A 20,498-nucleotide genomic window follows, 5' to 3' on the forward strand; every position below is an offset into this window, starting at 1 on the left:
CTACTGAATCAAAGGCCTTTTCTAAATCAAGAAAGAGTAATATTCCATCTCAGTCGTTGTGCATGTAATATTAAAAAATATCAAGTATTAGTCTAGCATTTTCTCCAATATAACATCCTTTTATATATGCACTTTGCTCATGTCCTATCAATCTACTTGCTATTTTTTGTAAACGATCAGCTAATACGTGTGCAAATATCTTATAATCTGTGTTTGTTAAACTAAGGGGTCTGTAGTTTTGGTGATTATTTTTTTCTCCTTTTTTGAAAATTAAGTCATTATCGCGTTTCTTTGTGAAAAGGGTAATATTCCATTTTCTATACTCTTGATTAGAGATTCATAATAAATATGTTTCATATCATCCCAAAAGGCTTTATAGAATTCTGCCGCCAAACCGTCTTGTCCGGGAGATTTATTATTTTTCATATTTTCAACTGCAGTTTTACATTCATTTAATGTTAGTATTTCATCACACATTTCCTTTTCATTATCACTGAGTTTTTCACAATTAATACTATCGAGATAATTTTGAATATCAACAGTATCAATATCATTGCTTGTATATAGTTTATCATAAAAATTCATAAGAACATCTATTATTTCTGTTGTCGTCGTATATTCTATTCCGTTTTCATCTTTTATCTTGTTAATCGTATAATTTGTTTGTTGTTTTTTTTCTAAATTTAGAAAATAAGAAGTAGTTTTTTCTCCTTCTTCTAACCATACAGATCTAGAGCGAACATAAGCTCCACTACATTTTTCCGCATAACAATCATCTATTTCTTTCTCTAATAAACGTTTATAGTTCATATTTATTTCAGAGTATTGCTGAGATTCTATTTTTCCTATGTGCTTTTCAATGAAGTTTATACGATTTTTCTTACTTTTAGCCAAGTTTTTAGAGAAGTTTATGCAAAAAAAAATTAATTCGTATTTTAAGGTGTTCCCATTTACTTATAGGGTCTTGTATTTCTGTTGTATCTTCTCGAATATATTTTTTTAGTTGTTTGCAAAAATTTTCATTGTTAAGCAATGAGGTATTTAGTTTCCAATATCCTACACCGCTAGGATTTTCAGATGTACATAATTCAAAAGTTATCCCCATGTGATCTATTAATCAATTATTTTCTACTTTGGGAGCTTCATACATTATTTCTAGAAGCATATTGGGTCACAAATTTGAACAATTACACAAAACATTTACAAAACATTTTCTATAGGACGTACGCGTTCGTCCATTTTCTTTGATTACAACACAGCAGGAAACCTCGCCAGGTCCTTATCTAACGACTGCATGTCCCGTTACGACTCCCACCCCGGGGCTCCCGGTGACAAACAGTCCAAGAGGTCAGCCCCCAGCGCCGCTCCTGGATCCGTAGAAAACAGAGCGGGTCAGGAATTGTGTTCACTTCCAGACAAGACAACCAACACACAAAGGTTTGATATTTATTCTCAACATTATTAACTGTTTTTCCTTGATTTTTTTTGGTATTGTTATAAATTTATGGCGGAGCTCGAGGTATCTAGCTGTTTTATATTTCTATAATTTCATGACAAGCAGCATGCATAGTTTCTTTGAATATCGCAAAACAAGAGTTTCCGAGCAGATATTCAAGTTGGGATCCGAAAACCTTGTCCCGTTAAGGTGGCTTAGGTTAGTTCATACGACTTCTATTTCCAAATCATTTCTTGTGGTATCACGGGTATGCGCTAAAAATCAAATTAAAGAATAGATAAATAAATCCTTACTGGCAGAAAAAGAAAGCTAAGCTGAAGAAGTTCAAATCGCATGTAAAATCTCGCAATTGCGAAAAAAGATAAGCCGTACCATTGATGAATTATCCAGCAATACTAGTAATTCCCTTTCAGTCGAATAAAGGTTCGCGCAGAATTACTTATTTCACATGATGATTTGATATAGATATTAAAATTGATGCCAAGATAATGTAGTACTTCGCTTGGGAAGCACTGGACTAGTGCATAATGGGGTTGTTTGAGTTTGGACTACAATAAGCATGTAGGTTAATACAAACTCAAAACATATTGCAAACTGGTCTTGTGTTTTTCAACAAGTTTCTGCAAACGATTTAAATAACACTTCATTATATAAATACGAACTCCTTTGAACAAGTGTGTTAGATATTGTGAGGTAAGTGGTACACCTATGATGATTGGCTCTCATTCAGTCAATCAGGAAGCCATTTACGCCTCATTACGTCGTCCAGCGACCGACCAATCAGAGCACGTGATAATGAGTCCCTGCGGTCCAGTTACCGTTCCTTGTCACCGGGCACCTGTTTCATCCCGCCGCCTGGGCCTCGCGATTCCCGTCAATCACCGTATATTGAACGTTAGGTGTGACTCACTATCAGCGCCTTATTATGGGTCGTTATCACACAGTATACTTATATCAATATATGCGGCACAAAAACACAGAAATAGCATCGCACAAATGTAGATTACTCAATAAAAAAGAAAAGGATCAATTAGAATGTCCCCAGATTCTACTTCAGATCTGACATTTAGCTCCAAAATTCTTTCAAATAGACATATTTTAACGCTTAAAATTTGTTAAGGTTTCGATGTAAAATGAAGGAGTATTGAACAATTTTGATTAATTAACTAATGTAGTTGAATATGTAATGCTGGATAACAGTGAAATGAACCAAATCCACGTGACTCATCATCTATGAGAAGTCGGCCATTTTGCACTTTTTTGAAGAGTTTTCTTCCCATTATATGAAAAGAAAAAAAATGTACTGTTGTCAAAATATCTGCGGTAAATGATTCAGTTTATTTATATTTAAATAAAGAGGGGAGTTAATGCATGTATTTACAAAGCGTTTTGTATGTTCAAATTACTTTTTACAATATCTTAATAAAACATGCACTGACTTAAATGTAAAATACAAGGTTCAACTGCCTGGGGCCCGTTTCACAAAGCATACTTAGGACTAAGTTGTATCTTAGGAAAGAACTTTTTCCTAAGTTCATTACTTATCCGTTTCACTATTCCAATCTTATCTTATGAATTTCCTAAGTTGTGTCTTAACTTTAAGACAGGTAAATCGATGTCTTAGGAACAAACTTAACATGGCGACTGTCTATCTTAATTGATTATATGCATATTAAGGTTGAACAAAGCTATTATCAAGATTTTTAATCTTTTCAAAAAGACGCAATATATGTTCCTTATAATGTAAAAATTAATGACTGGCCATAAAAATGCGAGATTTATATGGTATATGGTAAAAAATTATTAATTTCAAAGCTCCGTCAATAGATACATTACCCTAAACTGCAAACTTAAAAATTATCAAAATATACCTATATTTCTTCATGATCAGTTAAATTTGTGGTGTAGACTTCTAATTTTTACATTTTTTAGATTATCTGATCGCACACGCAGATTGATAGCGGGTATACTTATAGCTAGTGCACTGATGTTAATTAAATTATTCACGCCCGGGAATCACTGATCTCTTAAATCGTTTGATAAAATCAGGAATACATACTAAATAAATACCCAATTACAGATTGACTGGATGAATTGTTCTATCCCTCCAAGATATAAGCCTTTTTTTACGGGAGAAAATTTAGGTGCTAGGTGTGTGTGTGTGTGTGGTTTTTTTTTTGGGGGGGGGGAGGGGGTGTTAATTGATTTTTTTTGTTGGGGGATGGGGGTAGGAATGACCGGGGAGTGTTTTAGGAATGTCGACGCTAAATCCTTCATAGGGATACTGTTTTACACAGTAACTGAAAATCTTGCCTTACATCTTCGTTTCGTCTATCAGCCGAGATGCATTTATTTGCGAATTTCGATTTTTTTTCTTTTTTGTATAAAACTAAACAAAACACACCATTTTTATATCAATCATTACAAGAAAACTAGCGTCATATAAAACTTAGTTTAAAAGTTCCACATATGTCCATTCCAAATCCTACTTGTCACTGCATATGATTATTGTATTCCATTTGGAACATACCCTATTGAACAGTAAAATCATCTGGATATTTCAACGATCGTTTTCAGATTTAGGAATAAGCATACAATGTATTAGTATACGTTAACACAAGCTGTTTAAAATGGACCAACTAGACAAAAAAACCCACACTCGAACATTTATAAAAATAACAGAAAGTATAGCAGTGACCAATGTTTTCCATTAATTTATGCGGTCCAAAAAATAATATTAAAATATAAATAACGAAATACATGTATATATAGCTAAAAAATATAGTACGATCTAACCATTCTCTCAAATAAAATAAAATAAACTATACGAATTTATTACGTAATTTTGATCTACTCTTTTATGCATGTGAATGTAAAAATATCATACAAAATTTTAGTACATGTACTTAGACAGTACACTACTTACATTCTATTTACACGTTTTACTCTTTTTTCTAAGATGTTTCTAGGTGAATAAGGGAATGAATTTTTACATTCATTGAAAAAGTATATATACATTCGTCTCATATTGAAATTTAAAGAATTTAAATAAACGGTATCAATTAACAATTACCAATATGATATGAAAGTGGCTTACATTGTATCTTAAGATAAGTCAACTGCGATATGCTAAGAAAGTTTTGTGAAACAGCTACGACAAATCTTAGGAACTTCCTAAGTTATAACTTAGGCATATCTTAAGTTCTATCTTAGGAAACATCTTAGGAAATCTTTGTGAAACGGGCCCCTGGACAATAGTAAACATTTTGAAAATTCTTTGGTGCAACAGTTTTATTATACCCCACGCAACGAAGTTGCGATAGGTGTAATGCTTTTAACCCGCCCGTCCGTCAGTCAGTTAGTCTGCCGGTCAGTCTTTGTATGAGCAACCCCTCTTAAACCGCTCCGCGGAATTTCGTGAAGCTTTCACTTTGTAAGTATTTAGGACACAATGTTTAGAAGTGCGTATTACCAGGAAATTCCGATTTCATTATTTTTTTCTTGGAATTTCTGATGGAATTTAGATTTTGTGGATGACACAGAAATATTTCTCTTCATCAAATTATTTTATCCGTATCCTGCCTTTCATTATGTGTGGCATTTTCAAGTTATGAGGGAGCGTGGGGTATATGTGAGCTTGTTCACTTTTTCTGTCATTTGATAACACCTTCAAAATGATGCCGTGATTAAAATTTTCGGACCATATTAGGTACAATTATGGTGCTTGAATACCTTTAACACGTATATATATATACATATATATATATACATATATATATAAACAAGGCTATTGGTTTCATATGTAGGTTGACACAGAATGGGTGTTAAATGGTTGACTCTATATGACATTTACCCGTATAAATTCAATCATGTAAATTCGATAGAGCCTTATTTGTTATATACGGCAAATAAACATAGGGTTATTTAGGAAATTTGGCGGGATACGAAAAAAAAATTCGTTATAGCTATAAGTTCGCTATATTCGTGTTCGTTATATTCGAATTTTGCTGTATGTCTTTTCTCTGATTTTAGATGAAGGTTGAACGGGTATTATTGACTCTATGTAAATTTACATACATCTAATTTTTCTGTATTTTTAGATGAAGGTTGACCAAGTATTGCTGACTTTGTGCGTCATATCCACACTCACCCACCTCGCCTCAGCGGCCTTGCCCTTGCTAGGTGTGTAACTTTCACTATAATCAAAGTACTAAACCTCTGAAAGGGAAACCATGAAAGGGAAAATGCTAACAGGTTACAAAGGAAGAAGTGCATGGAGGAAGACACGTTTAATAATATTAAGAATAATGCAAAAGCTAGCTGTTTTGAGAACTACAGTAACTTGAAACAACTACTTTTCACGGTATTACGGCCGTAATCTGACGACGTAATAGTAACAATAATTTTCTCTTTTGAACAGCGTACGCTGCACCAGCCCTCTTCGGTTTTGGAATGCTTGGTGGATTTGGCGATAAATTTGGTGGACTTTTCGGCCAAAAAAGGAAAGAGCCCACTTATAGCCCCATGTTCGGGGGCTCCTTCGGGGGCATCAACGCACAGGACATGTCCATGATGTTTATGTCGGGTTTCCCGCCAAATGGAGGGATGCAGGGAGGCATGATGGGAGGGATGGGCGGAGGTATGCCGGGAAATCGACAGAGCATGGGTGGACTCGGACGAGGGGGAGGCATGCCAGGGATGGGGGGTAGCTTAGGGCAGCAGTCGCTGGGCCTCGGGGGCTCGGGATTCGGCAAGAGACGTAGGCGGCGCTCTATCAGGTATAACTCCATAAAACCATACTGCTAATGTTACTAGAGACATATATTCGTCTTTGGTATTACTCACATACAGTGAATTATATCCGGCCCCGCCGTCAACTTTCCTAAGACCCTAAATTTAAGATTTATATTGAAAATTAAGTCGAATAATTTGAAAATGGTGACGGTTGGCCACACCTTCACCAGTCTCTCATCAGAGGCGTCCCTTGCTTTTTCGGCAATATTGAAGATTTGTGGAAGCCCACTGGTGAAAGCTATATTCTTTCTCTATGGGATGAATTAATGGAGCTTATTGCAAAATATTCTTAAAGTCAAACATGTATTTTATTTTTAATCACTAGCATATGTGTTTGATTCTTATCGTATATCATTTCATTTATTTATGTTAAAATTATTTAAACATATTATTTTTCTCCATGAATTTAAGAATGCCCAATATAAAATTCTAATCGTATATAATTGTTTCTCAAACTGATTTTGTTGTTGTTGTTCTTGTAAATTTACTTCTTTCAATTTCTTATTTTGATAGTTAAAAATAAAATTTATATTTTATTTTGCAGGCCCCTGGTGTAATTGGATTGAGTTATTGAGATAATGCTGTGATATTTGCTTGATTCCATGTTACAAAAATAAAAAACAAATTAAATTAATAAAATCTGTTGACATATTATTATAGTGCATTATGAAAAGCTTTGACACATTAAAGAACAGGCAACACATGACGTTCCCAGAAAAACACGATTTCAAAACAACCATTCAGGTATAAAGCGTTATATGTGTTGTTATAATTTAAACAAATATATTAAAATCTAAAGTGTCTTTGTTGTTCTTTTTTCTATTAAACTATATGCCAACGATTTGATTCTTTTCATATCTAGTTATAATAAATTAAATAATTAACTAGATCTTATAAAGATTCAGTTTGATAAACTGGATAATAGTTTTCATTTTGTTGGAGTATTTTTCTCACGGTACCTAGTGCCAGTGGTGATAACATTTTATTGCTTTAATGGCAGTTCATTGGCGTATTCATCGGTTTCCATTCCCATTCAATTGGCTGTTAAATCTTATTGGCAAATTTGAAATGGAATATAAAATAGAGCCCATCGATTTTTGTGGATTTTTAATATGTTAAGATATAATCCATTACCCAGTGACAAATTCTACAAGATTTCCTTTTGATATACTTTAAGTCTACGAAAACCAAATGACCTCATTTTCGTAGGCAAAAAAAAAAAAATTTATAATAAGCGCGAACCTTTCGCGAACAAAAGCAAAAAGTCTGCAATAAACGAGTTACTTTTGCGAATATACGCGAAACTTGGCCCCCATAAGTCGAAGCATTGGGACATTTCTAAACGATATTGATAGTATTTAACTTCGCAGAAAAATAGAACCATTTTAACAGGATCTTGGAATTTGGGCTGTTGAGCCAAACGGCAATGTGACGTAGGTCTGTCTATTTCATTGTAGGCCACTCAGCCACGGCTCTTTGAAATCAGCAGGATTTGTCTGGCTTTTGAGCGAAGTCTACGCAATCGGTGTATATTTCGCTTGACACCGACGTCATTTTAACTTGTTTTGACAAAAGAAAAAGATCGTTACAACCTACTGAAAGTCCAAGGTCTTGTTAGAATGGTTCTAATAAATCGCAAACATAGTGAAATTATTTGCCAATCTATAATAATTAGTTTGACGTTAAATTGTAGACTATGTGAGGAAGCAAGTCAAACCATGAAATCATACACCGTAACGACGAAAAATGACCCCTGAGAATATTGACCCGGGGGTCAAATTTCTACGGGGAAAACTGACCCAGGGTCAGTATTCTATGACAAGTAGGGTCCTCAGTTTTTCTACAGTCGAAATCCATTCCAGACGTGTAGACGTACGACCCCCACACGTTGAAAACTGACCCCATAGAATTTTGACCTCGCTTATAAACTACACACAAATTATAGAAATCAAAGGTGATACGTTTAGCAGTCATGTTTGGCGAGGGGGACAGCCAAAGCGTATAAAAGATGGATGGATGCGCCTCCCGTTTTACCAATGTACATATATAGTATCAGTTTCAACAAATCGACGGCTTTGTTTAACTTAAAGTACTCGTCAGCTTGCCTTACGGTGCCTCCTCGCTGAGCCATTTTAGGGTTGTATCTCCCCTTAAAGGTACATAAATGATGATGCGCTCGCTTGCGCTCGTTTTTTGCGTAACTAAAGACGGTTACGACACGACAGCTGTCGTCTGCTCGTTCTGCTGAATAGGCCCCACTAGTATAAGATGATTTCATAGACAAACCTATATAATGACATATTTATGTACATGTATTGCAGTTTTTTAGAGGAAAAAAACCCAGAAGACAGATGTGAAATTTCGATCGACGAATAAAGCGGATTTAAAAAAATTAATATCTGTTCTATTTAGCTAATAGTGAATGTCTGGCAACCAAACAAAACACCGTCACACCGACAGACTTATGTTACAGGTAAACATTCACTTTTTGTGAATTAGGACTTTTGGTCTCAAATTTGGATTGGCTTCTACAAAAATTTTGGCCTCAATTTTATTTTCATATTTTTTTTTTTTTTTTTTTTTTACATATTTGATGATTTTATTGATTTTAAGTTCAATACACATGAATAACCACACTAAATGGTTTTAGGAGTCTTCTAGTGATAGTTCTATTGAGCATTTTTATGACTACAGATATGAGTTATTGATTCTAATAGATTTTGATCAAGTCTGCGTTTAGATTACAAAGTAATTTAAGAATGTAATACTGCCATTGTATTACCATGGTTTTTTTTTCAATGTACTTAACTCAACTGCTCTCAGGATCGAACAATACCTTTATCAAATACTTGTAAGAGAAAAAAAATTGCAGAGACCAATTTTTATAATCTAACCAACACGAAAGAAAGGTCGCAAAACGGTTTGCTTTGTTCAAATTCTGATGTCAAAGTTCCCCCCATAGGAGAAAATTGTGTCCTAAATATACAAACAACACATGCAAGGAACTTTACTCTGATCAAATAATAAAATAAATCTAATAAATAAACGCATCGCTGAATCAAGTTATTGGAGGATACAATAGTGCAATGATTCACAAATGACATTACATTATACTATTTACTTTGTAATATTTTACATAATAAAATATTGTTTATAAACTATAAAACATTATACATATATTAGACCGAATGCTTTTTACCTAACAAATGCATTTTGTCTCAAATAAATTTTAGAATTAGTCTGACCTGTAACGGAGCGTCAAATACATTGCAATACTGTAAAGGCCTCACCTTCCCGACTTTCTGTATGCAGTATGCAACACGTTGATGATAACTTCATTTTTTACTTATCAACAAACATATCTCAATAGATGATATACTTCATTAACATCCAGTTAAGAGATCACTTTTTCGAGAATATTAATAAAATAACCCCTGTTTTTTTTCTACTTTTAGAAACTGTTAAAAATGAGTATACTAGTAAGTGCCTGGGACACTTACATTTATATATTAAATCAAAGGAAAGTTTAAAAATAGGACAGATTAAGCCTGTATTAATTGCTAGATTCAAATGTCGATTATTCATGTAAGTACCGCGGTTATATTCAGTTGAATGAATGAATGTTTATTTCTCTCAAACCATATCAATGGTACATGAGGTACCAAAAAAAAACAAACAAAAAAAACAAATATTTACAAATGTACAAATGCAGGGTCAAGTTAGGAAGAGTACAGAGTTAAATAAATCGATCTAATATTTTTTTAACAAATATGGACAATTTTTTAAATGAATCAATGTCATTAATGTCATGGTATTTATAAGGTTCCCAAATTTATAAATATTAACATTTGTTGAATATTTTCTTCAATTAATTTGTTGCGGAATAAAAAAAATGCCTGGCATTCCATAACATAGTGGTATTCGTCACCCAAAGTGTTTTTATTACATAATGAACCTGCCCAAAGCTTTTCTTAAAGATTCTGTAATTAAAACATTTGGGTGAGTTTTCTACACTCCTGTACCAATCTTGTTAAAACTGATTTACGAGTGTCTCTTTAACAATAGATTTTAGCCATTTGGTACTATAAAAACTTTTATTAATCCAGACAAAGGAAAGACCACATGAGTTAAGAATATCTCGAACATATTTCAACCATGGATGCATAAAAGAACCCTCAGAAAAACATTTATAAAAATAGCGATACAATATTGGCGTAAGTTTACAATCATGCACCACTAAAAGTTAGCCCTGTAAGTTATTATCCGTACCTTGATAAAGATTATCAAAGGATATCGCCCAGTTTTCCCCATAAACCATACAATTTGGGGTACTGGACTTAATATGCAGTACAAATTCAAAAATTTTAAATGAACTTTCTCTAAAATATCTGTGTTTTCGTAGCCCCACACTTCACAACCATAAATTAAGATTGGGCTAATAACACTATTAAACAGATCAAATTGACAGTCGATTGGTAAATCAAAATATCTACTAGGACCAAGTTTCAGGTTTTAACCATTATTGTTTCAGGGGTGTCAAATTATCTGATGAAGTAAGAATGATCATATTTTATACCGTTAAATTTTTACTCATAAGCGATGCAACACAATGCAGAAGTAATAGGATTTTACTTGTCTTTCATGTTTATAACACTTTTTACAAATTTCTCTTATTGAAATGATAATTTACAATTCAGTCATTATCTATAGGTACGTCTTTTTCTTCCGTTACCAAGATGTAATGTAATGGAAACATTTTTTATTCAGTGTACTTTAATTAACAAAACATGACCGTGCCCCGGTCAATATTCTACTGGGGTCACTTTTCGACGTTACACCGGCAACAGAAATTCTTGTCCTTTATTTTGCACGTGCAGCATTTAGATCTACCATTTGCTACTGTGTACTATTAGCCTAGTTACAGAATCATTTGGATTTTAGTAACATACTCAATTGCCAAATTGAATGAGCACTGAAGCCACTGCTATAATTTAGTGTTGCTAACGTTAACGTTATACAAAAAGAATACAATGCAGGTATGTAATTAAAACGCTAATTTTTGTAAATATTATAGGCGAAGACAAACAGCAACTGCTCTGCTGGCATATTTTCCATGATGCGCTCCATTCGTACACGTTGTCTATGGAGCTCGCTACGCGAGCGGCGCTTCGCTGCGCTCGCTATAAATAACGTTTATTCTTAAATATGACGTCATCAAATTATGCGTACAATGCACACATGACGTGATATTTTTACGTGTAGCCACTCGTTTTGACCTTGTAGACAGAGTCCTTCACGTAAGTAGTATAATCTTTCATCTTTGTTTGTTTATGCAAAGATTTACAACGCCTATCAAATCCGCTGAATTTTTAAAAGCAAATCTCATTAAAAGATAATGTCGTGTAACTAATTTTATAGGCCTACATGTTTCATTCATTGAAAGAGTTGTGAAAAATATATTGAGCCACCAAGAAAAATTGTGTCTTTATGTTGTACACAACTGTTCATCGACGACATACATTTTTAAAAAATTTAAATCAGTTTAAGGACAGTCTTATCATGTTGAATAAAAATTATTGCAATCACATTACGATGTCAATTACAATCCCGACTTACTGTATCCTATAACTCTGTCCCGAGTTTTTGCTTCCACCACTTTTCGCTTGATTATCGCTCGATAATAATAAATACCTTTGTGCTTAATCTACGTTCATCCACTAATATGAAAAATGTCCAGAGTATATGTTTTGAAACGCCCCCTCTCCCGCTACAGGTTTCAATACACACCCCAAAATAGAAAGTCTACGAGGGTTTTGCATTGCATCAGCCATAAATAAGCCCGGATGATAACGTTGAAAATTGTGCGAGGTGTCCCGAGTACTTCCGAATGGAGAAAAGATGTAAAAATTTCCCATTATAAATCTCCGTAAGATATTTGTTTTCGTACCTGTAAACTTTTATGAGTGTAAAGGGATAATTTGTTTGATTATCTTGGATATTTTCCATTTCATCAATTTCAACTGTAATTCTTTCACAGGTAAGTGTATTTTTATCAAAAATCATCAAAAAGTGATGGAAGCAATAACTTGGGACAGACTGTAGCTTAATCCTTACCAACCCCACCCTCACACAAAAATTAAGAACAATTCTGAATATTAAAGATGAAGTAATTTTTTATGGAAAAAATAAATTTAAGTCAGTCTGTCATAAAACAATATTTGATTATTATGTTAAAAATTGGTTAACAAGTCAACAAATGATCTATATATGGTAAATACTAAATAAGCGCATAGATATCTAAACTCAAAACAAAATTGGGGTAATGAAAATTATTTATCAATAGTTAAAAAAATTGACTGTAGGAAATCTCTAAGTATATTAAGAATTTCCTGTCACAAGTTGCAAATTTAAGTAGGAAGATTTACAAGCAACTCTAGAGAAGACCGATTATGTAATATATAGATGTAACTCTACAGTCTGTCCCAAGTTATTGCTTCCATCACTTTTTGATGATTTTTAATAAAAATGCACATACCTGTGAAATACCAGTTGAAATCGATAAAAGGGAACATATTCACCCTTCATCTAGCAAGTAAAATAGATTTTCAGTGCTGAAATGGTTAATACCCCATTCCTGCTGATTTAATTTGACGTCTGCCAAAAGCACTTCTGGTAATACGCGTAACTAAAGCATTTTTATGTTTACGGCTATCAGGGCATAATATCCCCTACATGCGGCCGGGTCCTGTGAAAGGACCCATTCCCAATATTAAAAATTTTACTTTTTTTCAAAATCTAATTAAAAAATTCCCAAAATAATTGTGTCGTATTGTGTTATAAAAGATAAGCTGCTGAATTTGTAACTTTGCTGAGCGAGACCTCCTTAAATATGTTATTTGAAATATCTGAGTGTTCTGTTAAGTGTGGTTTATAATGATGAAAACATTAATTTAATGATTATAATTATGTGAAATATGCAATGGAAAGCAAGATTTTTGTTATTGCTAACTTGCATTTAGTCATATTTGTTTACTATTTCCCCCAAAAGAGCAATTTTCCGACAAAAAATACTCAATTGAAAGGGTATAGGACACTGTACCAAAAATAAGCAATGGCTACAGTATGCTCTCTGGGACCAAAATTGGAAATAAACTATTTTTTTTATAGTATACACGTTATAAATTCCGTGTAACTAAAGCTCTCTAAAGCAATGGGAAAGATTCGTTGTCATGAAATAGCTCAAACATATGTCCTATAGCAGCCACCGTGATAATCAAATGGAAGTGCATTTTATTTTTAACGTAATATTAAATAGTAAAGATAAATCAAGAGAAGTAGAGTTTTTCCAAGGTACGAGTTCTCCATCTCCATCGATGCCGAATTATTTATGGAATGACTATATACCGAAAGTGAAAGTAGAAGATAGGATGTAAATAACAGGAACACATGTGGACTGTAACTTAGTGACACTTCTATGATAAAGAATGGAAGTTCAAAGTGTGAATGGAAAGGGAACCTTAATTTTATGACGATTGGACGTTTTACAATAATCTCACAGTTATTTAGGGTGGTAAGTGAAATAATTACGCAATTTTTCAAACGTCCCGACCTTGATCTGACAGACAAGGGGGGTATCTTTATTTTTTGTTAAATGAAATATTGTATACTAGATAATAGAACAATTTCAATTAATGTTTTGTTAAATATACTCAATGACAGTAGATAACTAAACTGGTTTGTTAATGTTTGTTTGGAAGATATCCTCTATACTAAGACAGATTTAATACCCAGTACAATTCATACACCTTGGTATCTCGGTATCTGCCATGGATTTGTAAGTTTTTGTCTGTCCCTGGTTACCATTTCCCTCACCTTTTGATGAATTTAAACAGAAGTACACATACACTTCAAAGATACAAGGGAAAAATTCCGAGATATTTAGAGACACATAATCTAATTTGAATGAAAACAAATTACCCGGTACTTATTAAGATTAAAAATAGGAAATGTTTGCATCTTTTCGCCGTTCTTAAGTTCTCTGAGCACCTTGCTTAATTTCTTATTGTTATCATTTGGGCACTTCAGTGTCTGATGCAGCAATGCGAATTCTCCGTAGAACTAAATTTGGCTGTGTATTGAAACCTGGCAAGCTAGAGGGCATTTGAAAGGGGAAATCTTGAAACTTTTTCACATTATTGAATAGACATAACATTGTGTGAACTCTGAGGTGTTTATAAACATTAAATAATTAAGCAAAATGTGAATCGAAGATATCAAATTTGAGACAGAGTATGGATTATTCTAGCTATTTCCACATTAAATTTTGTGCACCATCATAGACAAAGATCTAAATTACAACGATGAATATTTTTGTCTGTTTATATCATTAGTAAGAGCTATACTTTATGTTTATAATGACAAGTTTTAGAAAGTATTCATGTTGGTTTAAGCTCTAGGCATCTTGGTTTTGATAAGATGCTTCTGGATTCTTTTTTAGTGTCAAAGTTGGAAGTGTAAAATAATTATTAATCTGTTACAAATCTAAACAGGTCTAGAGCAATACAGTTCTGAGCATCTAACTTTTGGGCGCCTGTAAAGTGCGAAACGAAATCGAAACGAAACGAAACGAAACGAAATCAAACGAAACGAAACGAAACCAATCGAAACGAAACGAAATCAATCGAAACGAAACGAAATCAAACGAAACGAAACCAAAAATCGAAACGAAACGAAACGGAATTTAAACAAAACTAATATCAATTTTGACTACATAAAAGTGAAAATAAATTCATTGAAATAAATTTTTGAACCATAAAATATAACTACCTGTATGTTTCAGATTGGCGCTGTAAATTTTTAAGCCGATTATCCGAAATTTGCAAAAATTATATAATTATGTAAATAAGTGTTGTACATTCCTATACCTCTTAATGTTTTTTATTTGTTTCATTAAAAGATAAAAATGATATTCAGACGTTTGAGAGAGAGAGAGAGAGAGAGAGAGAGAGAGAGAGAAAGAGAGAGAGAGAGAGCTTAAAACTTATCAGCGACATCACATAGCAAAGTATATATGCAAGTTTTGGAAGAGAGAGATAGAGATATGATGATGATACTGAAGGGGACATTCTAACAACAATTTTCTTTCTATCGATTTGAAATATTGTAAAAATGAAACGATCGAATACAATGTGATTTATAGCATACTGGTTGGTTACCAGTTTCTAACATATAATAAGAAAGTATAGCATGAATTTGGACGTCGTAGTTTGACAAAATTAAAGTGCAATATAAAGAGGTTTTTTACCTGTTCTCTTTCTCTCCCTTTCACACGCAAACACAATGTATTTGAATCATTTTTACAATATTTCATATCGATATAAAAAAAAATCGTGTAGTTGAAATGTATTTCTGAAATTACCTTTTTATCAACATATATATTTTACATTTGGCAATGTACTTGATTTTGCGGACGCCGTTTTCCGCCAAAAACGCAAAATAGAATACATAGCCAAAGGGGTAAAGACAGTTTTAGAATACGTTTACAGTATAATCATCTTTATATTGCAAGTTAATTTTGTCAAATTACGACGTCCAAATTCATGCTATACATATTACAACAATTCTTATTATATGTTAGAAACTGGTAACCAACCAGTATGCTCTAAATCACATTGTATTCGATCGTTTCGTTTTTACAATATTTCAAATCGACAGAAAGAAAATTGATGTTAAAATGTCCCCTTTAGTATCATCATCATATCTCTATCTCTCTCAGTCTTTCTTTCTCTCTCTCCCAAACTTGCGTATATACTTTGCTATGTGATGTCGCTGATAAGTTTTAAGGCATCTCTCTCTCTCTCTCTCTCTCTCTCCCTCTCTCTCTCTCTCAAAACGTTTAAATGTCTTTTTAATCATTTAATAAAACAAATTATATAGAAACATTAAAAGGTATAGGAATGTACATCACTTATTTACATAATTATATAATTTTTGCAAATGTCGGATAATCGGCTTAAAAATTTACAGCGCCAATTTGAAACATACAGGTAGTTATATTTTATGGATCAAAAATTTATTTCAATGAATTTATTTTCACTTTTATGTAGTCAAAATTGATATTAGTTTTGTTTGAATTCCGTTTCGTTTCGTTTCGTTTCGTTTTTTGGTTTCGTTTCGTTTGATTTCGTTTCGTTTCGATTGGTTTCGTTTCGTTTCGTTTGATTTCATTTCGTTTCGTTTCGTTTCGATTTCGTTTCGCACTTTACAGGCGCCCCTAACTTTTTCTTTTTTTTTTTTTTAATAAATTTTTGAGTCAATTCCCCTTGGTTGACTTTGTATAGAACTCTCTTATGCAATCAATTCCCCTTGGATGACTTTGTATAGAACTCTCTTATGCAATCAACAGACATGTTACATTATTGCTCAAATGTATTAGGATATACCATAAAGAGATAAAAATCTCCTGGGGAATGCAGGAAAGATATTCTGGATTTTTTTTTTAACAGGCCATGCAGTTTACTTTGTTTTGCAAATGTTGATTATCATCCCAACTGAAAGATACATATATGAACCAGAAGCTTGTGCGATGTGACGACAAGACATTGATGCTGATTGGATGAAAACAATGTCATTTAACAGTAAGTTTATTACAAACTATTACATGATTAATATTTATTGTTATTATGAATTGTATACGTATGTTTGGAGTTATTGATCTTTTGTCCTGTTTTTATGAATCATAGTCAAAATTGGTTCAAATGGTTAACCATGTGTGACAAGACAAAAGGATTCACACTTTTTTTGAGGCCATGAAAACCAAAAGTCATTTATTCTGATTGAAGGTATTCATGATTGTATTAAACCCATTGTTCTTGTTTTGAAATGTAAGTTATATATCATATTCATTATTATAAGAAGAAAAAATTCTTGTCTTAAAATGTAAAGGATATCTAAGTGTGGTAAAAAATATAATTTGTGGCTTGCTTTGGTAATTTGTGTGAAATTATCTCAAGCAGTGGCAGCAGGATTGAATAAAATATACTCAAAAAGTAAATCTTGTCCAAACCCATTGATAAAAGTATGAAATGTTCTGCAATGAGCTCAATGGGAGGATCTGGACTTGAAAGCATCAGAATTCAGAATATTAACGAGGCCGAGTACAGAACGAGTACGCCCGCTTTCGCGCAGCGTTTCATTTGTATTGTGACGTCATCTTTTTGCTTGGTTGACGCCATGGCGTGATAGTTTCAACTGCAGATATTCAGCGAAAATTGTTGAAAATATCTCGTTTGATGCGTAAAAATAATGTTATATTGTGGAATAAACATAAATGTCTCGAAGTATAAGCTATATTTGGGCTCGGGTCGAAAACGAGAAGAGGGTTCAGCAAGCCTAGCCCTCTGTCACCCGCCTAAATATAGCTTAATTCATATATTTCAAGACAGTAACCATGTATTTTATATTAATGACCCTTAATATGTGATGTTATATATTTTTTTATTACTTAAATATGTCTGAATGTTTTAATAATACTATATAGATCACCTTTTCCGCCTTTGTCAAATAAAAAATAGCCATTGTCTGACGAATCTGGGAAATTGGGCATACAAAAATCAACTTTGATAAGACCCCTGGAACAAACCATGAGGTAAAAGGTTTTTTTTTTATTTGACCATTTGATGCCTTTTAGCAATAACTTTAATATGTAAAACATAAAAAGAAATCCCTAGGGCAGAAGTTTTGAAAAAATGTAAAAAATATGCAAAATTGATACATTTCAAGCAAAATCCCATAGGATCCTATGTTAAAGATTAACAAACTTTGAGATGACCCCTAAACAAACGGTGTGGTAAATGTTTTATTTTTTAATCTTAAAATAATAATTATATCAGTAGAAATTCATGTAAAAAATTGCATCCAAAAATCTAGGGCAGAACAAATTAGACCCGGCCTCGTTAATATTGTCTTTAAAGAATTAGAAATTTTAAAATTTTCACTCAACCTATTCAGAGGAAAAGGTGATTACAGTATTTATTGTATATATTGTAATCAATATTTAATCAATTGAATGCTTTGTCATGTACCAGGTATTTTTCAATATAGATTAAGGTTGGACTAAAGGTCTTGAAAAGACTAAATTACAACTAAATGAAGCATTTTGTTATGTGTATGCGCCAGTATGCGTGACGTGGCATTAAGACAGTCGATATCATAAAGAAAAACAAAAGAATTCTCCACTGTATATTTAGTACAAACCTGTTACACACATTAAACTGTTATACTTGACCTCTTGTCAGAATGTAAAGGACTTATGAAATTAAATGGACTTAAAAAATTAAATGGACTTAAGAAATGAAATTATTTTTTCTGTATAATATTACATTCCCTGATTATGATTACATTATCTATAATATTACATTCCCTGATTATGATTACATTATCTGTATAATATTACATTCCCTGGTTATGATTACATTATCTGTATAATGTAACGGATACTGTTTGCTGAGGTGATAAATTTCCTGTGCATTGAGTGGCAATGACGATCGTAATGATGTAACAGGTACTCTTTGCTGTGCTGACGGATTTCCTGTAAATGGAGAGGCACAGCAAAGTTACAAGGAGTTATCGAACAGGCTCCATGTTCCTATGTAGGGATGTAGATGGGGCATACATTGTCTTTGTTTAGACCTGTGTGCCATATGGTGGGATCCATTTTTGTACCGACAACAGATGTAAACTTCATATTAAATGACAACTTTGTTAAGTTTTAGCCTAAATTTTTTAACAAATTTTCATCAAAGATTTCTCAGCAACTAATGTAGATTCCTATAATTAAACTTGATTTCATGTTCTCGCAATTTGATGGAAAACGGTTGAATCGTGGAATTAAGTACTTGCGTAAAATATGGAATCTACAGTATTAATTGCAGATGCTTGAAATTTTAACACACTCTTTGTTTACCGGTAGCTGTGCCTTATGGTTGGATTCATCTTTAAACAAATTTGATGTCAACTTTCTGTTAACTGTCAACTTTGCTTATGTTGTATATTCACATCAGAGCTGGGGTATCACTAATGATCATAAATTGGCTCACAGATATCTTGTTATTTCAGAGGAAATAACAATTATATATTTTAAAAAGCCCTAAACTACACTGTGACAATATTTTAAAACAAATATGGGATGTACTTTTTTCAACTGTTGTAAATAACATGGTAACAGAACCATTGAGTTGGATTATCTAAGCTGTGATTCTCATCCCTACAGCAAAGATTGAAACTGCCAAAACGCTGCAAAGGACATAAATTATGGATTTTAAAAGAAGTATCAAGAATCCAGAAATGATTTAGACCGCGAGTGTTGCCTCTCTATATCTCACGCTCTACATGTTCTGTTATTTTAAAAAAGTACAATGTAACATGAAAATCATTTTGCCATGAAATTTTCCTATCTGAATAAGAATAAATTGGTGTTTTATTAAAGTACAAAATTTCATTGCTTTTCCCCGATTTTTTCAAGATTTAAGTGCATCTGTGACATTACTTTCTGGTAATTTACACAACCCTTGTAATTTACACAAATAGGTGGCTAAATAGCATTAATATCTTTATGATTCTCAAAAGATTTATGAAAGCAGAAACATTTTTGGGGTTAGAATTTGTTTACAGATTTTCAGAAGTTGGTAGTGTGTGTTAACCTCATCTGATCCACTGAGTGTTGTGTGAGATATTACCTTGGTGGCTCAGAAATAGAGATTATGATAGGTTTAAATTATGATGCCTCAAGGCAAAGGTGTAGTGGCAATAGAAGCGCAGAGTTTATGTAAGAAAATTAAGAAAAGAATCTTTAAAATCACTGGAGAATTCTTACTTATGCTACCCTTTCTTATTGGTTGTTTTTCAAGACTTACCAATTCATTTTCCATAATTGGGAGAAATTTTTGTATGTGGAGTCAGATTTAATTTAGTAAAACCAACACATTCATTAGAAAAATCAGCATAAATGAAATGAAATTTAAACAATTAATATTTCAAAGATTTTCTTAAAAGTTCAAAAAGAGTTTTCATTGTGTATGATTTTAAGCTGTTGGATGGAGTGACGGTGGTAGTATTACTATATATTTACATTCAGTTTTTATGTGTCACCAATATGTTTTCTTTCAACCTTCAGACCAAATTTTTTAAGGGAAAAGTCTTTTACAACAACTTTTTAAAAATGTGGCCTTACGTGAGAGATGTGGCGTAT

General features: G+C 32.8%; 2 protein-coding genes across 5 annotated transcripts in view; both read left to right on the forward strand.

The window, feature by feature from the left end:
• The first annotated feature begins 1,292 nt into the window (after nt 1-1,292).
• LOC105343814 (uncharacterized) lies at nt 1,293-7,033 on the forward strand. The gene is made up of 4 exons (XM_011451298.4): nt 1,293-1,437; nt 5,557-5,638; nt 5,877-6,234; nt 6,795-7,033. The coding sequence occupies exons 2-4, from the start codon at nt 5,557-5,559 to the stop codon at nt 6,805-6,807; spliced, it is 453 nt and encodes a 150-aa protein (XP_011449600.2). The 5' UTR covers nt 1,293-1,437; the 3' UTR covers nt 6,808-7,033.
• A 4,426-nt stretch (nt 7,034-11,459) lies between these two features.
• Nucleotides 11,460-20,498, forward strand: part of LOC105343815 (organic cation transporter protein) — a 42,763-nt gene continuing 33,724 nt past the window's right edge. The window contains exons 1-4 of one of the 4 annotated variants that reach the window (XM_066089034.1): nt 13,661-13,820; nt 16,756-16,887; nt 16,993-17,091; nt 17,790-17,897. The gene's annotated coding sequence lies outside the window, so the exon portion shown is untranslated. Of the gene's footprint in view, nt 11,548-13,660; nt 13,821-16,755; nt 16,888-16,992; nt 17,092-17,789; nt 17,898-20,498 lie in introns of those variants that run through there. The other 3 variants (XM_066089035.1, XM_066089033.1, XM_011451299.4) reach the window with 3 other exon arrangements.

The sequence above is a fragment of the Magallana gigas genome, chromosome 6 (assembly GCF_963853765.1).
Source record: "Magallana gigas chromosome 6, xbMagGiga1.1, whole genome shotgun sequence".
Classification (NCBI taxonomy): Eukaryota; Metazoa; Mollusca; class Bivalvia; order Ostreida; family Ostreidae; genus Magallana; species Magallana gigas.

Excerpts from the sequence above, each read along its gene's own strand:
- LOC105343814 (XM_011451298.4), top strand. The coding sequence starts at position 5,557 with ATGAAGGTTGACCAAGTATTGCTGACTTTGTGCGTCATATCCACACTC. Across the intron at positions 5,639-5,876 it reads AGCGGCCTTGCCCTTGCTAG|CGTACGCTGCACCAGCCCTC; the intron begins GTGTGTAACTTT and ends TCTTTTGAACAG.